Source organism: Dysidea avara, chromosome 10 (assembly GCF_963678975.1).
Source record: "Dysidea avara chromosome 10, odDysAvar1.4, whole genome shotgun sequence".
Classification (NCBI taxonomy): domain Eukaryota; kingdom Metazoa; phylum Porifera; class Demospongiae; order Dictyoceratida; family Dysideidae; genus Dysidea; species Dysidea avara.
This window is the reverse complement of record NC_089281.1, coordinates 11,926,032-11,940,470: the sequence shown is the minus strand read 5'-3', so window position 1 is coordinate 11,940,470 and position 14,439 is coordinate 11,926,032. Positions and strand designations below refer to the sequence as shown.

At 35.8% G+C, this 14,439-nt stretch overlaps 2 protein-coding genes across 2 annotated transcripts in view; one reads left to right on the top strand and one right to left on the bottom strand.

Moving 5' to 3' along the window:
- Positions 1-59: 59 nt before the first annotated feature.
- Positions 60-1,453, top strand: LOC136267899 (insulin-like growth factor-binding protein 7). Its single transcript, XM_066063081.1, has 4 exons — positions 60-448; positions 505-583; positions 640-820; positions 1,107-1,453. The coding sequence occupies exons 1-4, from the start codon at positions 130-132 to the stop codon at positions 1,176-1,178; spliced, it is 651 nt and encodes a 216-aa protein (XP_065919153.1). The 5' UTR covers positions 60-129; the 3' UTR covers positions 1,179-1,453.
- A 304-nt stretch (positions 1,454-1,757) lies between these two features.
- LOC136267898 (cleavage and polyadenylation specificity factor subunit 2-like) overlaps positions 1,758-14,439 on the bottom strand; it is a 13,165-nt gene continuing 483 nt past the window's right edge. Inside the window, exons 2-21 of the mRNA XM_066063080.1 lie at positions 13,542-13,807; positions 11,483-11,612; positions 10,393-10,508; positions 10,044-10,132; positions 8,959-9,057; positions 6,825-6,892; positions 6,721-6,775; positions 6,463-6,630; positions 5,816-5,907; positions 4,657-4,777; positions 4,168-4,268; positions 3,855-3,903; positions 3,765-3,795; positions 3,651-3,711; positions 3,272-3,359; positions 2,785-2,925; positions 2,548-2,736; positions 2,412-2,492; positions 2,309-2,362; positions 1,758-1,953 (exon numbers count right to left, since the gene is read on the bottom strand). Of these exons, the coding sequence (XP_065919152.1) occupies positions 1,861-1,953; positions 2,309-2,362; positions 2,412-2,492; positions 2,548-2,736; positions 2,785-2,925; positions 3,272-3,359; positions 3,651-3,711; positions 3,765-3,795; positions 3,855-3,903; positions 4,168-4,268; positions 4,657-4,777; positions 5,816-5,907; positions 6,463-6,630; positions 6,721-6,775; positions 6,825-6,892; positions 8,959-9,057; positions 10,044-10,132; positions 10,393-10,508; positions 11,483-11,612; positions 13,542-13,807 (2,092 nt within the window). The 3' untranslated portion in view covers positions 1,758-1,860. The remainder of the gene's footprint in view (positions 1,954-2,308; positions 2,363-2,411; positions 2,493-2,547; positions 2,737-2,784; positions 2,926-3,271; positions 3,360-3,650; positions 3,712-3,764; positions 3,796-3,854; positions 3,904-4,167; positions 4,269-4,656; positions 4,778-5,815; positions 5,908-6,462; positions 6,631-6,720; positions 6,776-6,824; positions 6,893-8,958; positions 9,058-10,043; positions 10,133-10,392; positions 10,509-11,482; positions 11,613-13,541; positions 13,808-14,439) is intronic.

Below are 14,439 nucleotides of genomic sequence, written 5' to 3'. Positions count from 1 at the left end.
CTTACAACAGTATAATCAGTATGTTATCTGTATGGCCAAGCATATAAATAACCAGAGTTTTCAGCTGTAAACCAGTTGTAGCAATTGAAAAAGAGTAGCTAGTTGGTACTGGCAGAGAAAGAAGAAGTTATGACTAGATCAGTGATAGTTGTAGTGCTTGTAGCATTGCTATCATTAGCTGGTGCCCTAGACTGCATGAACAGAGAGAAGTGTTCAACAGAATGTCCAGCAGTAAATCCTAAGGAGTGTGAGTCTGGGTGCACAACTAAAGACTTTTGTGACTGCTGTGATGTATGCGCCAAGCCAGAGGGTGAAGATTGTGAAGGACCACAAAACATTAAAGGATACTGTGCTGTAGGACTGACATGCAAAAAGAAGAAAAATGACCAGGAAGTCCCAGCTGACTTGGATATGCCAGGTGTATGTGTTATAGATAAAACAACCACAGGTCAGTTTACTCTAACTAGACCAAGGCTATACTTTAAATGGTTATTTCTTTAATAGATAAATGTGCACCAGCTTGTAGCTTAGAGTTTTGTGGCTCTGGTCAAGGAGGCAAATTCAAAGTTTGCTCAGCTAAAGGGTATGATTTTTTTTTTGTTATGAAGAAAGAAACATTACACTGGTTCTGTTATACAGCCTGATCTATCCACCACCAGATTCAACCATAAAAGATTGTCAACATGTTAGTTGCAGGACGTGTTTTTTTGTTCCAAATATACGAAAGTCCTGTGAATGCTACTCACAATCGCCTGACTTCAAACGATGTCGTAAAAATTGCTATCAACGATGGAGACAACATGTGCAGAGCTCCATTATAGTAAGTTTCTATAGAAAAGTTACTTAACTACAAATCAGCAATACGGATTGCTAGGATATGTAGCTATATTGCTAGAATTACATTAAACATATAGACAGGGATATACCACACTAATTACACAGTTCTATGAATACTGGTAATTTGATGGTAGAAAGAAACATAAACAAACTTGTCAACCATAATTTATACACATTTAATGTAAATAAAATTAAATCACACACAGGGATTCCTTGACCAAATGTAATTTTGTAATGATAAACTCATGTATTCTTGTCTTATTTTACAGACACTTTCATCTGAAGATATTTCAAAGAAGTACAATGCAACAAAAGGCTTCACATTCTGCAAAGAAGTCTGAGCAGCCAACTTGCTGATCAAAAACTTTTTTTTACTTAACAATTATCCTTTTAAAGCATCTCCCATGGACTGGTACAATGATTACTGACCCATACAAGAAAATAAAAGATTTGTCTTTGTCTCCCTTTATTGTAATTGTTCGCTTGTTTGTTGTACAATATTTTTTGACTGTGTACTTTGTACCCAAACCATTCACACTGGTATACTGTTTGTGATGTACACAAATTTTGTATGTACGTATAAATTATTTTTAAATAATTATATTGGTGAACTGAACACATTTACTGTATCCATTCAAAAAAACCTGACATTCCAGTTTAGATAACTTGATATAGAGAATGCCAGACTGGAAAATGAATCTTGTTAGAAACTAGGTTATGTCAGGGGCCCAGCAACCACCTGAACAACAATTTAACTAAGAGGATATCCTATAGCGTTCAAGTGATTGTGTCACCTTGGTAGTGTGTGCAGTGTATTACATCAAAGAAGAATCCTTACCAACACACAAACAGGAACAACTATTGCTAGAAGCCACATAATGTAATTAACCAACAACATGGTGTTTAATTGTATTCATCTATCACAGAGACACAATGGCTGTTTGATAGTGATCTAAATTTGAAGGATATCACCCTCAAATTCACCGTATATAATTAAAATGCTGAAAGTGAGCGCATGTGTGTTTATATGATAGCAAACTGATCATATAAGAGTTGCCGGACTTTGTAATAGTCTTCACATAACACGCCCTCTAGTCCAATTTTGCCAACTGCCATCTATGAAACACAATAAGGGATATAAAGTAATTGTATTGACTAACCAGAGTTGATGAAATGCAGTAATTATTGTCATAGCATATCAAATTCACATTAATACTGTCTGGCACACTAGCTGGTACAATCATGTTTTCTTACCAGAGTAAGTAATAAAGTTAAGGGAGTTGTCAAAACACAATTTTATAATGTCACAAAAGTGAAAGCAAAAATATTTATAAGTCAATCTAATATATAATTTCATCAAAAGATCACGCACAACTCCACCTAACTTACAAGTTGTTTACAAGCCGTCAGTAAACCAAAACAAAACAGGCAATATATATAACAGTATAATTATGGTGCAGTGGTTTAGTACCTTTCTTATTGCAATGACTCCATTACACACTAAAACTCCACCAGAAAACTCAGCCTGATAAAAATTAATAGTGAAAAAGTTATTGACTCATTAAACTTCTCACCTGAAAACCTGCCTTTGTTAAAACCTGTTTAAAATCTGTTAACCGTGGTGGATTTACGAACACATTTGAATGGCCTTTTGTCTGCAGAAATAAAATTAGAATCCCATGCTGGTACTAAATTGATACTATATGTTACCAGTGTTTGGGGTAGGACATCAAGCACAGGCACACCATCTGAAATCTCTTCATTATCTCCGGCTTCTTGGCCTACTATACTTTTACTAGTGTTGCTACTGAAATGGATCTCTCCATCAATCCAAGCTAATTCTGCATCCTTAGCTTGTGAAAATGCTACTGAGCTCATAAGAGAATCTTTTAACTTGACCTACAAATGTACTGTATAGCTAACAGTTAGTTAAGTTAAAATACTAACTTGATATATTCTACTTTCTGTCGTGGCATTGACACATTCTCCAATTGCAGGTGCAAACATTTTGCTCTTTTCAAGACCCAAAGTGCTATGAGCAAACTGTACTAAATGGTCTGTTGGTGATTGGTTTCCATGGATCACAATCTGCACACAATAAAGTTAACAAATTATCATCTTGTAAATAAAATCTACAGCAACATATGGCAAATTATTAAACTAAGACACCATGAATATATAAATAAAAGGAAAATATCACAAGATTTATGATTATTTAATAGCCTAACTGCTGCTGTATATATTAAAATACTACACAGCAATATTAAAATTGTATTGATGTGCTTAGCATCAAAACTAACATCCAACTATGTGGAAGTAAGTATTCACTATTGATCTGCACATGGAAACCAGCTAGTAAATGTTCTCCAATAACAAAGGGAATCTTTACAGGACAGTATTCATGGTACAATCACAGCTGGAGACAGCATCTTACCAATTGGCGAGGCTTGACAATGGATATTATTCTTTTAACAGATTCGCCATCCGACCTTCCTTCAAAGTCAATAAATGCTATTGAGCAACTAAAAAAAGATAAAAAAGATTATCCATTGACTGTGTAGTATGTTTTCAATGTGTAGGTTGCTTGTAAAAGACTTTGATCTATGGTAGAACGTTAAACAGAAAGGACAAGAAAATTCTTTCTCATGGTTGCAGCAGGCCTCAATAGCCCTGAAACTGCAGCTCATTAATCAGTGTTCTCACTGCAATATTTAGCCAACTTTAACCACTGGAATTAATAGCTTATTTATGAGATGGCAAATTTGGTGTTTCACAATCTCTACAAGTGCTATGAGGTAGGTGTACTTGCCAACCTTATGGGGACAGTTTGTCGCTCAGCGATGCATTTTGTAGGAGGCACATTTGCAGATTCATCTGGCAAAAATGATCAAGAGTTGATGACAGAATCACTAATAACTACCACTAACCTATTTCTAAATCTGTTTCCATGGGTTCCTCCTGTTAAAAAGTAACACTTAATTATTATATTTAAATCATCAACTTATGTATATGTTTACCGGCTTTTCCTCTGGTTTAATAACTTCTTTGCTCATATAATCTTCAGGTCTGCACAGAAACATACAATGATACGAGAGCATTTGGGTGTGCACTCTGCATTTCAATTTCATTACTACCACATGCACCAGTATAATGTTTGCAAGTTGTAAACGCAACCATTTTGTCTAACATATACACCACATCATCACTAATGCATGATCACTTAAGGGCTAAAAATATATTTCTACATCTGTTCACATGTAATCCAATATGAAGCATGGTAACTAAGTAAGTGATCCATAGTGTGTGACGCCCACATTCGTTGCCTTCTACCTGATAACTTCTCCATAGTCATCCCATTTCACTTTCTCATCCTTACAAGGATACATGGGAAAGGACTTTGCTAGTTTGAAGAAACTACTTCTAGTCTTTCCCTACAGAAGTAAACACAGCGAAACGTAATCCTTTAAGTGTGTAACAAGATACGATTTGAACACTACTACAATTACAGGGCATTACAAATTCAATTATAGCATACACACCCAGCTACTGTATCATGTTTCAACACCATTAATGTATCCTTGGTGCAATTTTCATGCATACTTCTATGATTATAACAGAAAATGTATCTTCAATCAATTGCCAAGGGGTTTCCTGTACATGTGCCCCAGGTTAAATCAGCAATGTTTTCAACAAAAGTTTACATTAACAATTAATAGATTGATGCAAACATTTCTTGTAGTCTAAATTACAGTTTCCAGGTGACTATAAACTTCTAATCTGATATGGGTGGTCAGAGGACACTGTAATATGATAACTCACCTCATCCGTCATTGTGAGATCATGTTTAGGTAGTTTTGGGCTTTTTCCTGGCGCAGACAATGATTGGACCGTTTCATTTTCAGCCTCTTCATCACTATCATCCGATTTTATTTCATCTTTACTAAAGGACCAAAATATACATTGATCCTTTCACTATATTGTTAATCGATCAAAATGTTCCAGCTTAGTATTAACAAAAGGTGGTGACTATTTGATGTGGTACAATTTGCCATACAAATGTACAGGGTGTTTAGAGAATCAAAGAACATTTTCCACTATTAAGGCTGCACTAGGATAGACAGAGAGCTTGGAGTATTCCAATCAAGTAGTAGACAAGACAGTGCGGTCTGTGGACTTCCCAGCAATCACTGACTAATACCATCAACAGAACCCAGAACCTCCCCAGGGCTATATGTATTATACAGGGGAATGCAAATCCTGAGGCCAGAAACTCATCATATGCATACATCTACTGTGAGATGCCCTAGTGTATTCATGTACTTTATAAACAGGTGTGTATTGTATAATTATGATTAAATACTTTACCTCAAATCACCAACAGAGTAAACAAGCCACCATTAATATGATTGAAATCCCACTAAGTCTTATTATTAATACAATAACACATTTATATTAACAAACACAGATAACATGAGTGAGATCAATAACACTTGTATATACACACACAAGCCATTAGTAAGACTTTGTGATTGAAGGTAACATGTTTTAATGGTACAACACTACACCATGCAACATAACCACAGCTAGCGTCATGATGCCGCCATTCACAGTAGATCATATAACACGTAAACAGTACAAGATCTGTTGGTACACCTCGGAGTCCAATTTCATTCCTAACACAAAATGAATCTTTACCTACAGATTACAGCTGAAACTGTAAAAGGGATGGCCATGAAACCTGACACAAGAAAGTGAAAATCTTGTTATAGAAGTGTCTCCAATGTCAGATAAACCATATGTGATGATTACTGCTAACAAGCAGTACAAGTTCAACAGTTGCTAAGAAGTACTATAATCTGAAGGTGTGATGATAAGAAAACCTAGTAATACTAATCATGGCATCATCTAACCACGACTCATGCAGCATAACTTTCATAAAAGAAAACTGATACCACTTAAGAGTCACAAGGCAACTGACATTTCGGCTTTCTTGTTGGCTTCCTTTTCCTCACGTAGTTTCATGTAGTGTGCGTCTAACTCAACTCCTTCTAGTTTAACTCTTTTACGTACCTAAACATCAAAACATAGCACCGTAACAACATAAATAAGAAATACAATATAGTGCAAAAATTGAGGGTGCTTGGATTAGGGCTGCATAATGATGAAAAATTAGTACTTGTCAATATTTTCAGAGTTACCACAATTGGTTTGAGACTATTGCTGTCACAAATGTTGTCTCTATTGATACCCAACTGATTGTCACAGTTGCTGATTTACCAAGATTTACGGTTATAACAATAAGCAAAGCTTCTTTACCACAACAAGTTATAAAGCCTTTTTAATAATCATGACTACCGCACAGCCCAAGACTGTTTATACACTATGGTTTAAAATTACAAACTATAGAAATTTAATGCAAAACAGTGAGCCTTGAGGCAACCTCATGAGTTATTCAAAGAAGTGTGTGGAGCTATAGATTTTCAGTCGTGTTATGAAGATATCACTACTATAGCTGGCGACAATGAATATTAAATTTAACATTTAAGTCCATTGAACACGTAAAAACTAAACGGCTTCAGCATATGGCAATTGATCAACAGACACTCCTCCATATACAAAACATGCCTCCATGTCGACTGCTGAAACTCGAGGATTATCAATCAGATGACGAGACAAAGTACCCGGTGAAGTTCTTGTGGTGAAGATGATGCTGTTGAGTGGGTTTGGTGCCCACATTACAAACAAATCTCTAGAGAAACCACATTCCATGTCTGGCACACTGACTAGTACAGCCTACAGAGAAGTAATGAAGTACACATACTCACACTAGTGCAGTGTACACAAGCCACACATGCATGCACACATACACACACACTCGTGTACCTTAGGGTCAGGAACTTTGGCTAAATCTGAGAGACTGTGACACAATGTAATATGCCTACAAGACATTAATAACAGGTTTTTACAATATTTTACTGATTGCATACTTGAACTGAAAAGGATTGCTTCGTTGGTCTTCAAACATCCGCATAACTTTGTCACTCATCCATTCAACCTATTTAAAATGTTTTCTTTATATTACCACGACAACGTACAAATGTTAAAAACACACTGGCCATACAGTAAAAGGTATGAAACCCAGAAAATCAAAAATTCATAATATCTCTTATTTGTACACTTACTTTAGAAAACTTTGCTATGTTTGGGAACTGTAATAGGTAGACGTTTGTCAACAAGATGGCCTCTTAATTGCATATTAACAAGGTGGTCACTTATTAACAGGGTGGTCACTTATTAACAAGGTAGTCCCATACTAACAAGGTGGTCTCTTATTACCTTAGTGGTCTCATGTTTACAAGGTAGTGAACAAGCTTAAGGCTTCCTTCTACTATTGCTAAGATATAATTTTCACAAGAAAACATTCAACACTCCTGGGAGGAGAAGAAAAATGACGTCGAAAACATTTTAAAAGTTTCCTATGCATTAAAATTAAGGGATATACGTAGCTGAGCCTAAACAGAATATTATGTTGTGCATTATAATTTGTATGTACAGTTCTAATGTACCAGTTGTGCATACCATATATGTATAATGTGTGTCAGTGCCGTACAAATTCCTTTGAAGACATACATAAAATATATAAAGTATGGATTGTGTGTTGTTATTCAATCGCTCTGTTTGGCGGTGAAATGAAACTTCAAAGACGGGTTGCTAGGAAGATGAGTGGAGCATGTATGGCTTAAGACGACACATAAAGGATGTACATGTACGGCTCTTCCATATAAGTGAGCCCACCTCCGTTATTATAACATCACTCCACACTACGAGCTCACTTTACTACATCAAATCGCAGAATAATAAAATCTGTCATATTTGGGTAGCATCATCGTTTCAGGGAATCCTTGCCAGCACTGTACAAGTGTGTTTAGAATATTACACGAGTCAGTTATGATCACTGTAAGTTTAACTGCATCGCACAAAGTTGACTTAGAGAAGTGCACAAAAATTTATATGCTAGACGCTGCATTGGTAGCCATTTTTATGCACCAAAATTGTTATTTTCGTGGTTGGCGTTGAATAAAAAATATTGTTGAAAATAGCATATTATAGTGAAATTTTTAAAGGAGAATTTTTTTGTCATTTTTATGGCTTAGCAACTATGTATGAAAAATTCTCCCCTCGAAATTTGCAGTTCAATCAAAATGGTATTGTATTATAATTAACCACATAAAAGATCTATGAAGTAATAATCTCTCTCTCTCCCCATTTGAATTTTGGATGGTGGTAATCTGTAAAAAAACTTCACCTTTGAAAAATCCTGCTATACAGTGGTCAGCTGCTTGGCTGATCACTGCCTTAAAATGATCAACCCATGCATGATAATTTCTCAAAAAAATTTTTTTTTGCTGTGAATATTGTTTTTAAGAGAATAATGCATAGTTTGGTAGTTACACTAAAAACTTCATTCCTTTTAATAAGACCTGAGGTGTACTTCATAATTTCATTATAGTAATACCAGTGGCCACGTTAAGTAGGTCCCAAACATTGCTAAGGTGTATGTACTTCATCACCTTATTAATATGAACACTTCATTATAAGGTCCATGTCTCACAAGTCAAAAATACAGACATGCTGTACTTCATAACCTCACTGACAAGACCACCTCATTACAATGACCATGTCAAATTATGTTCTTCAATAGCCATAATGGATATTAATAATTGGTATATATTGTCCCTATTAATAATGTTTACTGTGCATACTTCTTATTTTAGATACACATTTATAAAGATCCTTTATGCTAAAATACTGTATAAGAGAAAAACCTGAGCAAGATTATACAGTTGACTGACTCTTCCTTTCATGATACCTACTACGGTATATTATCTGTGAAATCATCATTGTTCAGAGAACTCTAAAAAAAAACTCCCCCAAATGTTACACAAACTAAACATAATCCTTTATTGTGTGAAGTTATACATTCTGAAAGTAAAATGGTGATAATTAATAACTAGGCTTTGTGATTATAACAAACTTTAGGAATTCTTTCTATATATGTAAAACGTAACAGTAAGTTAACATAATTATACTTTCATGGCAGAGTGGACGTTGTGTCCTTACCTGAGACTTGGCGAATTCCACAACATTATAACTGACGTTATTCAGCAGGGCAAGATGGTAGGCACACAGCCCAGACTCCTGGTTACGCCACATCTGGTCCTGAATAACCATAAACATAACAGCAACAAATTGAGAAGCGGTCTACATAGTTAAACAATACACCACACTATATGTATGTGCTGGGGAAATAAGCCAACTCCTAATGGCTATATTTTTTAAAACAAATAGACATACATTGCTGCAAAAGAAATCAATGAATAAATGCTGCTGCGAGTGCTACTTTGCAGTGTATATAGTTCTATTAAGCTTTTCCATCATTGCCAAAGATTTCTATTTGTAAGATCTGGGGAAATGACATACACCTGCAATGTATATAACTTTGAACCCTCAAGTCTTTCCATTCATGTACAAAGCAACATGCAAATGATGTGCTCAAATAAAGTTTCGCTCGTACACTGTAGGTAGCCAGGTACATAGATTGATTAGAGGAGACAGAGGCACTGTACTTAAAATAATTCAATGGGTGCACTTTCAAGGTAAAAAAGGAAACCCCTCACATCTCCAATTATAATAACAGTTTGAAAATACAAAGCCTTTTCTTTACTGCCTGAATTAATGACTTACATTATTTACTGTAGAGCTAGAAATCATTGTATTCATACAAAGTGCATACAAAATTTCTTTTCTTGAAATTTGCTTCCTCAAAGCTTTACTGTACACATAATTCCATTGGCAATGAATTCAATTTGGAAAATTGGTGAGATTAGGTGTACAGTACACTATATCCACTAAACCTACCAATATCATGCTTCAATGATGTCTACCTGCCAAATAAACAATTGGCCAATATGGGGTAGCAAATATAATTCCTACCAATTAAACTATGTATACAGTAAGTATTTAATCATAATTCTCATAAGACTTTTTTGAAAATTTCTAGCCATACAGTAAGTCCACCTCAAAGAGTTAGGTCTAAACTGTTTCACGGGGATGCCAGATTGCCTATACACCCACAAGTGTCATTAGTACATGATCACAGAGTGCACGTAAACTGAAGACAAAGTGGTGGGCCTTACTGCACCTACCAGTAGTTGTGAGAGTTCCAGCACTCTTCCAGCTGTGTCGACCGCAATTAGTATGTTTCCTCCTCTCCTCAGGGTATTCAAAATATTGGCTGAAAACACAGTGACATCACACAACTTTAAACCACAATGTACTGCACTTATATGTAGGGAAATGGGAACCCTACCAGATTCAGTGTATACATACATGAGATTAACTCACATTCACACACATACACCGCATGCACGTGCACGCACACACACACACGTGTGCACACTATTCATACCACACAGACACACAGATAGACAGACATACACTACTCACACAGACACACTACACACAGACACACACGCACACACACATATACCATACTGAGCAAGGCTTGGTCTCTTTCTTTCCTCCTAGCCTGAGCGTTCATGGCATTGTATGCATCAGTTATCAGCAGGTGAGGTCTTCCAAGTGATTCAAGCACAGCACCATCCAAGTGCCTGTACAGAGAATAAAAATTAAAATCCCTGCAGCATCTAAACAGTTCACATTAACTAACCAATCACACTATGTTTTCACTATAACAGAATCCATTGTATGCAAACAGAATGGAGATAGTTAATTTAATGCTTTGTGCATAGTGGTGAGAAGGACACACAATCATGATAAGGAGGCTGTACATCGAGCTGACCACAAGAATTTGCTGGCCTCTGTGTGCAGTCATGATATATAACCAATTAAACAGTTCTCAAACTTATCTGGCACCAGAGGCATACACTTTCTACAGCTTCTCCTTCATGTTCGAGCCAGTAAGTACACGCACAAACAATAAAATCATCGTTTAAACGAATCAGGGTTATTTTTAGATAATAAAATCGAGTTACAAGCAGACATTCCAGGAACATTAATTGTAAATGTCTCTTTCAGAATTCATAGAAATCCTTTCTGAATGCACCATGGTTTTAACTAAGCAACATAATTGATTTAGTTGAGGCTTACTAAGTTTAATACAAAACTGGCACACTTTTCTGAAAAAACAAGCATGTGTTCTACAAATCAATTTAGTACAAGACTTTGTGCATCTTATGTAATAGAAAGTAGAAATTATGTATTTTACAATGGAAACCATGTCATGAACAAAGAAATTTTGCTAGAATATATATACATAGAGCTATATGTTTTTAGTCTATAGTAAAACCTGTGTAGTAAGGACACCTTGAAACTGACCAAAAGTGTCCTGAGTACCAAGGTGTCCTGATTTTCCAGGTAAGTTTACATGCTAAGGGATAATTTAGGACCATTACCAACTGTCCAGATTATGTTATTTTAAGTGTACTGATTAACAGGTTCCTCTGTATGGAGTTGATAGGATAGTTAGTACTACAATAAAGAGTAAATCCCATCATTATTCATGGTACACTTTCTATAGGAGGTTTCTTTGTAATTTTTTTTTCTGTAAAATGAGTACACGTACCTTTCTTTTTTGTGATTGTAGTCCACAGCGTAGATGATATCTTCTTCTCCTTCCTTCACAATCCTCCACATTGCACCTCCGACCATGTGACCAGTGGCGTATGGAGTAATAGTGAGGCCATGACCCTTCCCTGAAGAACAGGAAGTAAGTAAAAAAGAAAAAGTAACAGGAAGTGAAGAAGGAAGGAAACTGGTCATGGGTGTACAGTAAGTACACCAGAGTACACATAGATGAACAATAAGGAAATAATTTGACGTCTTAACAATTAATACATCCTAATTAAGGTGATGACTTAAAAGCAATAAAAATGTAGTTCTAGTTATACCATATTTGGGCATAAAATAGTTAATATGAGTTTTTATGCAGTGTAACAAGTGTAAACATGTGTGTCACTTTCAATTCTACTTATCAAAAAACTTGGTGACAGCATATATGCTACTAAGTTTCGTAACAATGAACGGAACCGCACAATATAAGGACACTTTGACCAAATATACCATGTGGTGTCTGGTTTTTCATGTACTAAGGGGGTACTTGGGACCTTAACTAAGTGCCTGGATAATGTAGGTGTCCTAGGTCTCCACATGAACAGGTCCCGTTGTATCTGGAAAGACTTTAGTGGACGTAACTCAGTGGAAGTCGACAGTGCACATACAGTACCGCTCAAATGCAATGTCGCCTAGAGTGCGAGTGGTTAAAAAACTCGCTAAGTAAGGGCATGGGACCTGTTTGTCTTGTGAGTAGTCATCCCGTTTCGTTTGGGATGAATACTTGTGAGTGAAACGGGTGCCACACCCTTTAATCAGTAAGGTTTTTAATTGCTTGCACTCTCACGAGACGACGTTGCATTTGAGCGGCACTGTATCATGTGTTAACTAAATGATCTATACAAGATGGTACATGACTGCTACCAATACATAAGAGAACAATTAACAAGAAAATGGTTCTTCTTTTGGACCTGACCAACAGCAACTCCAATACACAAACAACATGCAGTAGTACAAACAAATTTAAAATGTTTTGGCTACTCTTGGATTTGAAACCAATGCAAAAGTGTTTATTTAACACATTTGCGATCAAATATTTTCCACAAAAAGTCTCAATACTTCAATATTCGCAGTGATTTAATAATCGCTTTACTTTACAGTAGCAATACTGAAGCAAGACATGATTCACTTAGTGGAGAAATAATCAGCTTTCGGACAATTTTTTAGGTGAATTATAACATGACAATTAAAGAATAATGATGTAAGTCAAGAGGCCAATTTTATGAAGAAAACAGACATGTACAAAAGTTCGCACATGTATTCGTAGTGTATATTCATGGTCACACTTTACCTCAGGAAACCATGCTGGCACAAAGGCAGACTTGACATGGTTTTATACTACAGTATCAAATAGCCAGGAAGCAATGCTTACAAGTTTTAAAGAAAAATACAATTGTACGGACTTGGATTTTCCCAATTCATTGAGTGCTACCTTTTAGAGCTGCACTAAAACTTGGAGTTTTCATGGATGTACACCTTTTAAAATACGTACTTTAGGAGCTCCTGTTTTATGCATCAAAGATTTTATTCAAGCATGGAAATTTGTCTATAGCTCATGAACTTGAGGGTAATGATCCATTCTTTGCAATTTTATACGACACATTATAATTTCTGTGCAATAATGGCCAAGTTTAAAGTATGACTTATGGAACAGCTCAAATAGGATTCAACATGCAATACACATGTACACATTCGTGTATGTATATTTATAGTTCTGTATGTGTGCATCTACAGGATTGAGCTATGAACTCAATATCTGTCTGTCTGACAACCATGCATACAATTCAGTTTATATCCTCTTATGTAAATCGTACTGAACTCGATGGTTTAGTTCACGTGTGTTAGTAGATAAACACTGTCACTACAAGAGCACACAAACACAACATAATCTTATGCTCTTGATAACAAAACAATTAATATTTCCGGCATGGGATACCACAATATGAATCTCCCTCCCTTAACTTGTCCACTACTTCCCTAAAAAAAAAAGAACATAAAAATCTACACAATACCTTTTAGCTGCACGGTTTGGGAGTATTTTAGCTGGACAATCTGATCAAAAGCAGCATCAATGTCATCCAATGTAAACAAATCAAACTCTTCAGAATTATGTCTCGACTGATAGAGATCATAGAGGAACATCTGTCCCATCTTATAAACTGGTATCGTGGCATATACTGGACACTTTAGGCCGAGCTTGCCAACCAAATATGGTAAAGCACCCAAGTGGTAGACATCGGGATAACTCAATAATACTGCATCTATTTGGTGTATGTGCCTAAACAGACAGCATTACAGAGATTACAAACTGCTAGTACGAAACAAACTAATGATAAAAAATCCAGAAATTTCAGATGGCCATGCAGTTATATAAAATCATAAGTATTAATCGAGATTTTAAAATACTATTGATGTAGTTCCTGCTGCAAGTTTAAGTAACTGATATTCTGGATCAATAATGCATATCATATGATAAAACACTCATCAATAGAGCCACCATGACAAAAAGATGGGATGCAGCCTTATTAATTACCAAGGCCATGTACTGTGTACAACAATGATTAAGACCTGCTACATGGTCCTTATAAAGAGGTGTTTTTAACAACGAGGTGGCTGCTACGTAAGGTTTCACTAGTACATGCTCTAGTCACAAGACATCCAGGTTAGTAAAAGGTTAATGCTTGCACTGGATTATGTAATCAATGATTATTGTACCTAGACAGTCATCAACACAAATGCTAGTGTTACGGCTAGTGAGTGAACAAAAAAAATTACACAACAAAAGCTGCAAAATGCATCAATGTAGTAAAACACCTAGAAAGATTGTAGTGACCTTGACAGCTGTCAAATTGCATATTCAACCTCTGACAAATTCACAGGTGTGGGATTAAAATGTTTACAAAACAATGT

Coding starts and splice junctions, on each gene's coding strand:
- LOC136267899 (XM_066063081.1), top strand. CDS start 130: ATGACTAGATCAGTGATAGTTGTAGTGCTTGTAGCATTGCTATCATTA. Junction 584..639: donor AAAGTTTGCTCAGCTAAAGG/GTATGATTTTTT, acceptor TCTGTTATACAG/CCTGATCTATCCACCACCAG. Junction 821..1,106: donor ATGTGCAGAGCTCCATTATA/GTAAGTTTCTAT, acceptor CTTATTTTACAG/ACACTTTCATCTGAAGATAT.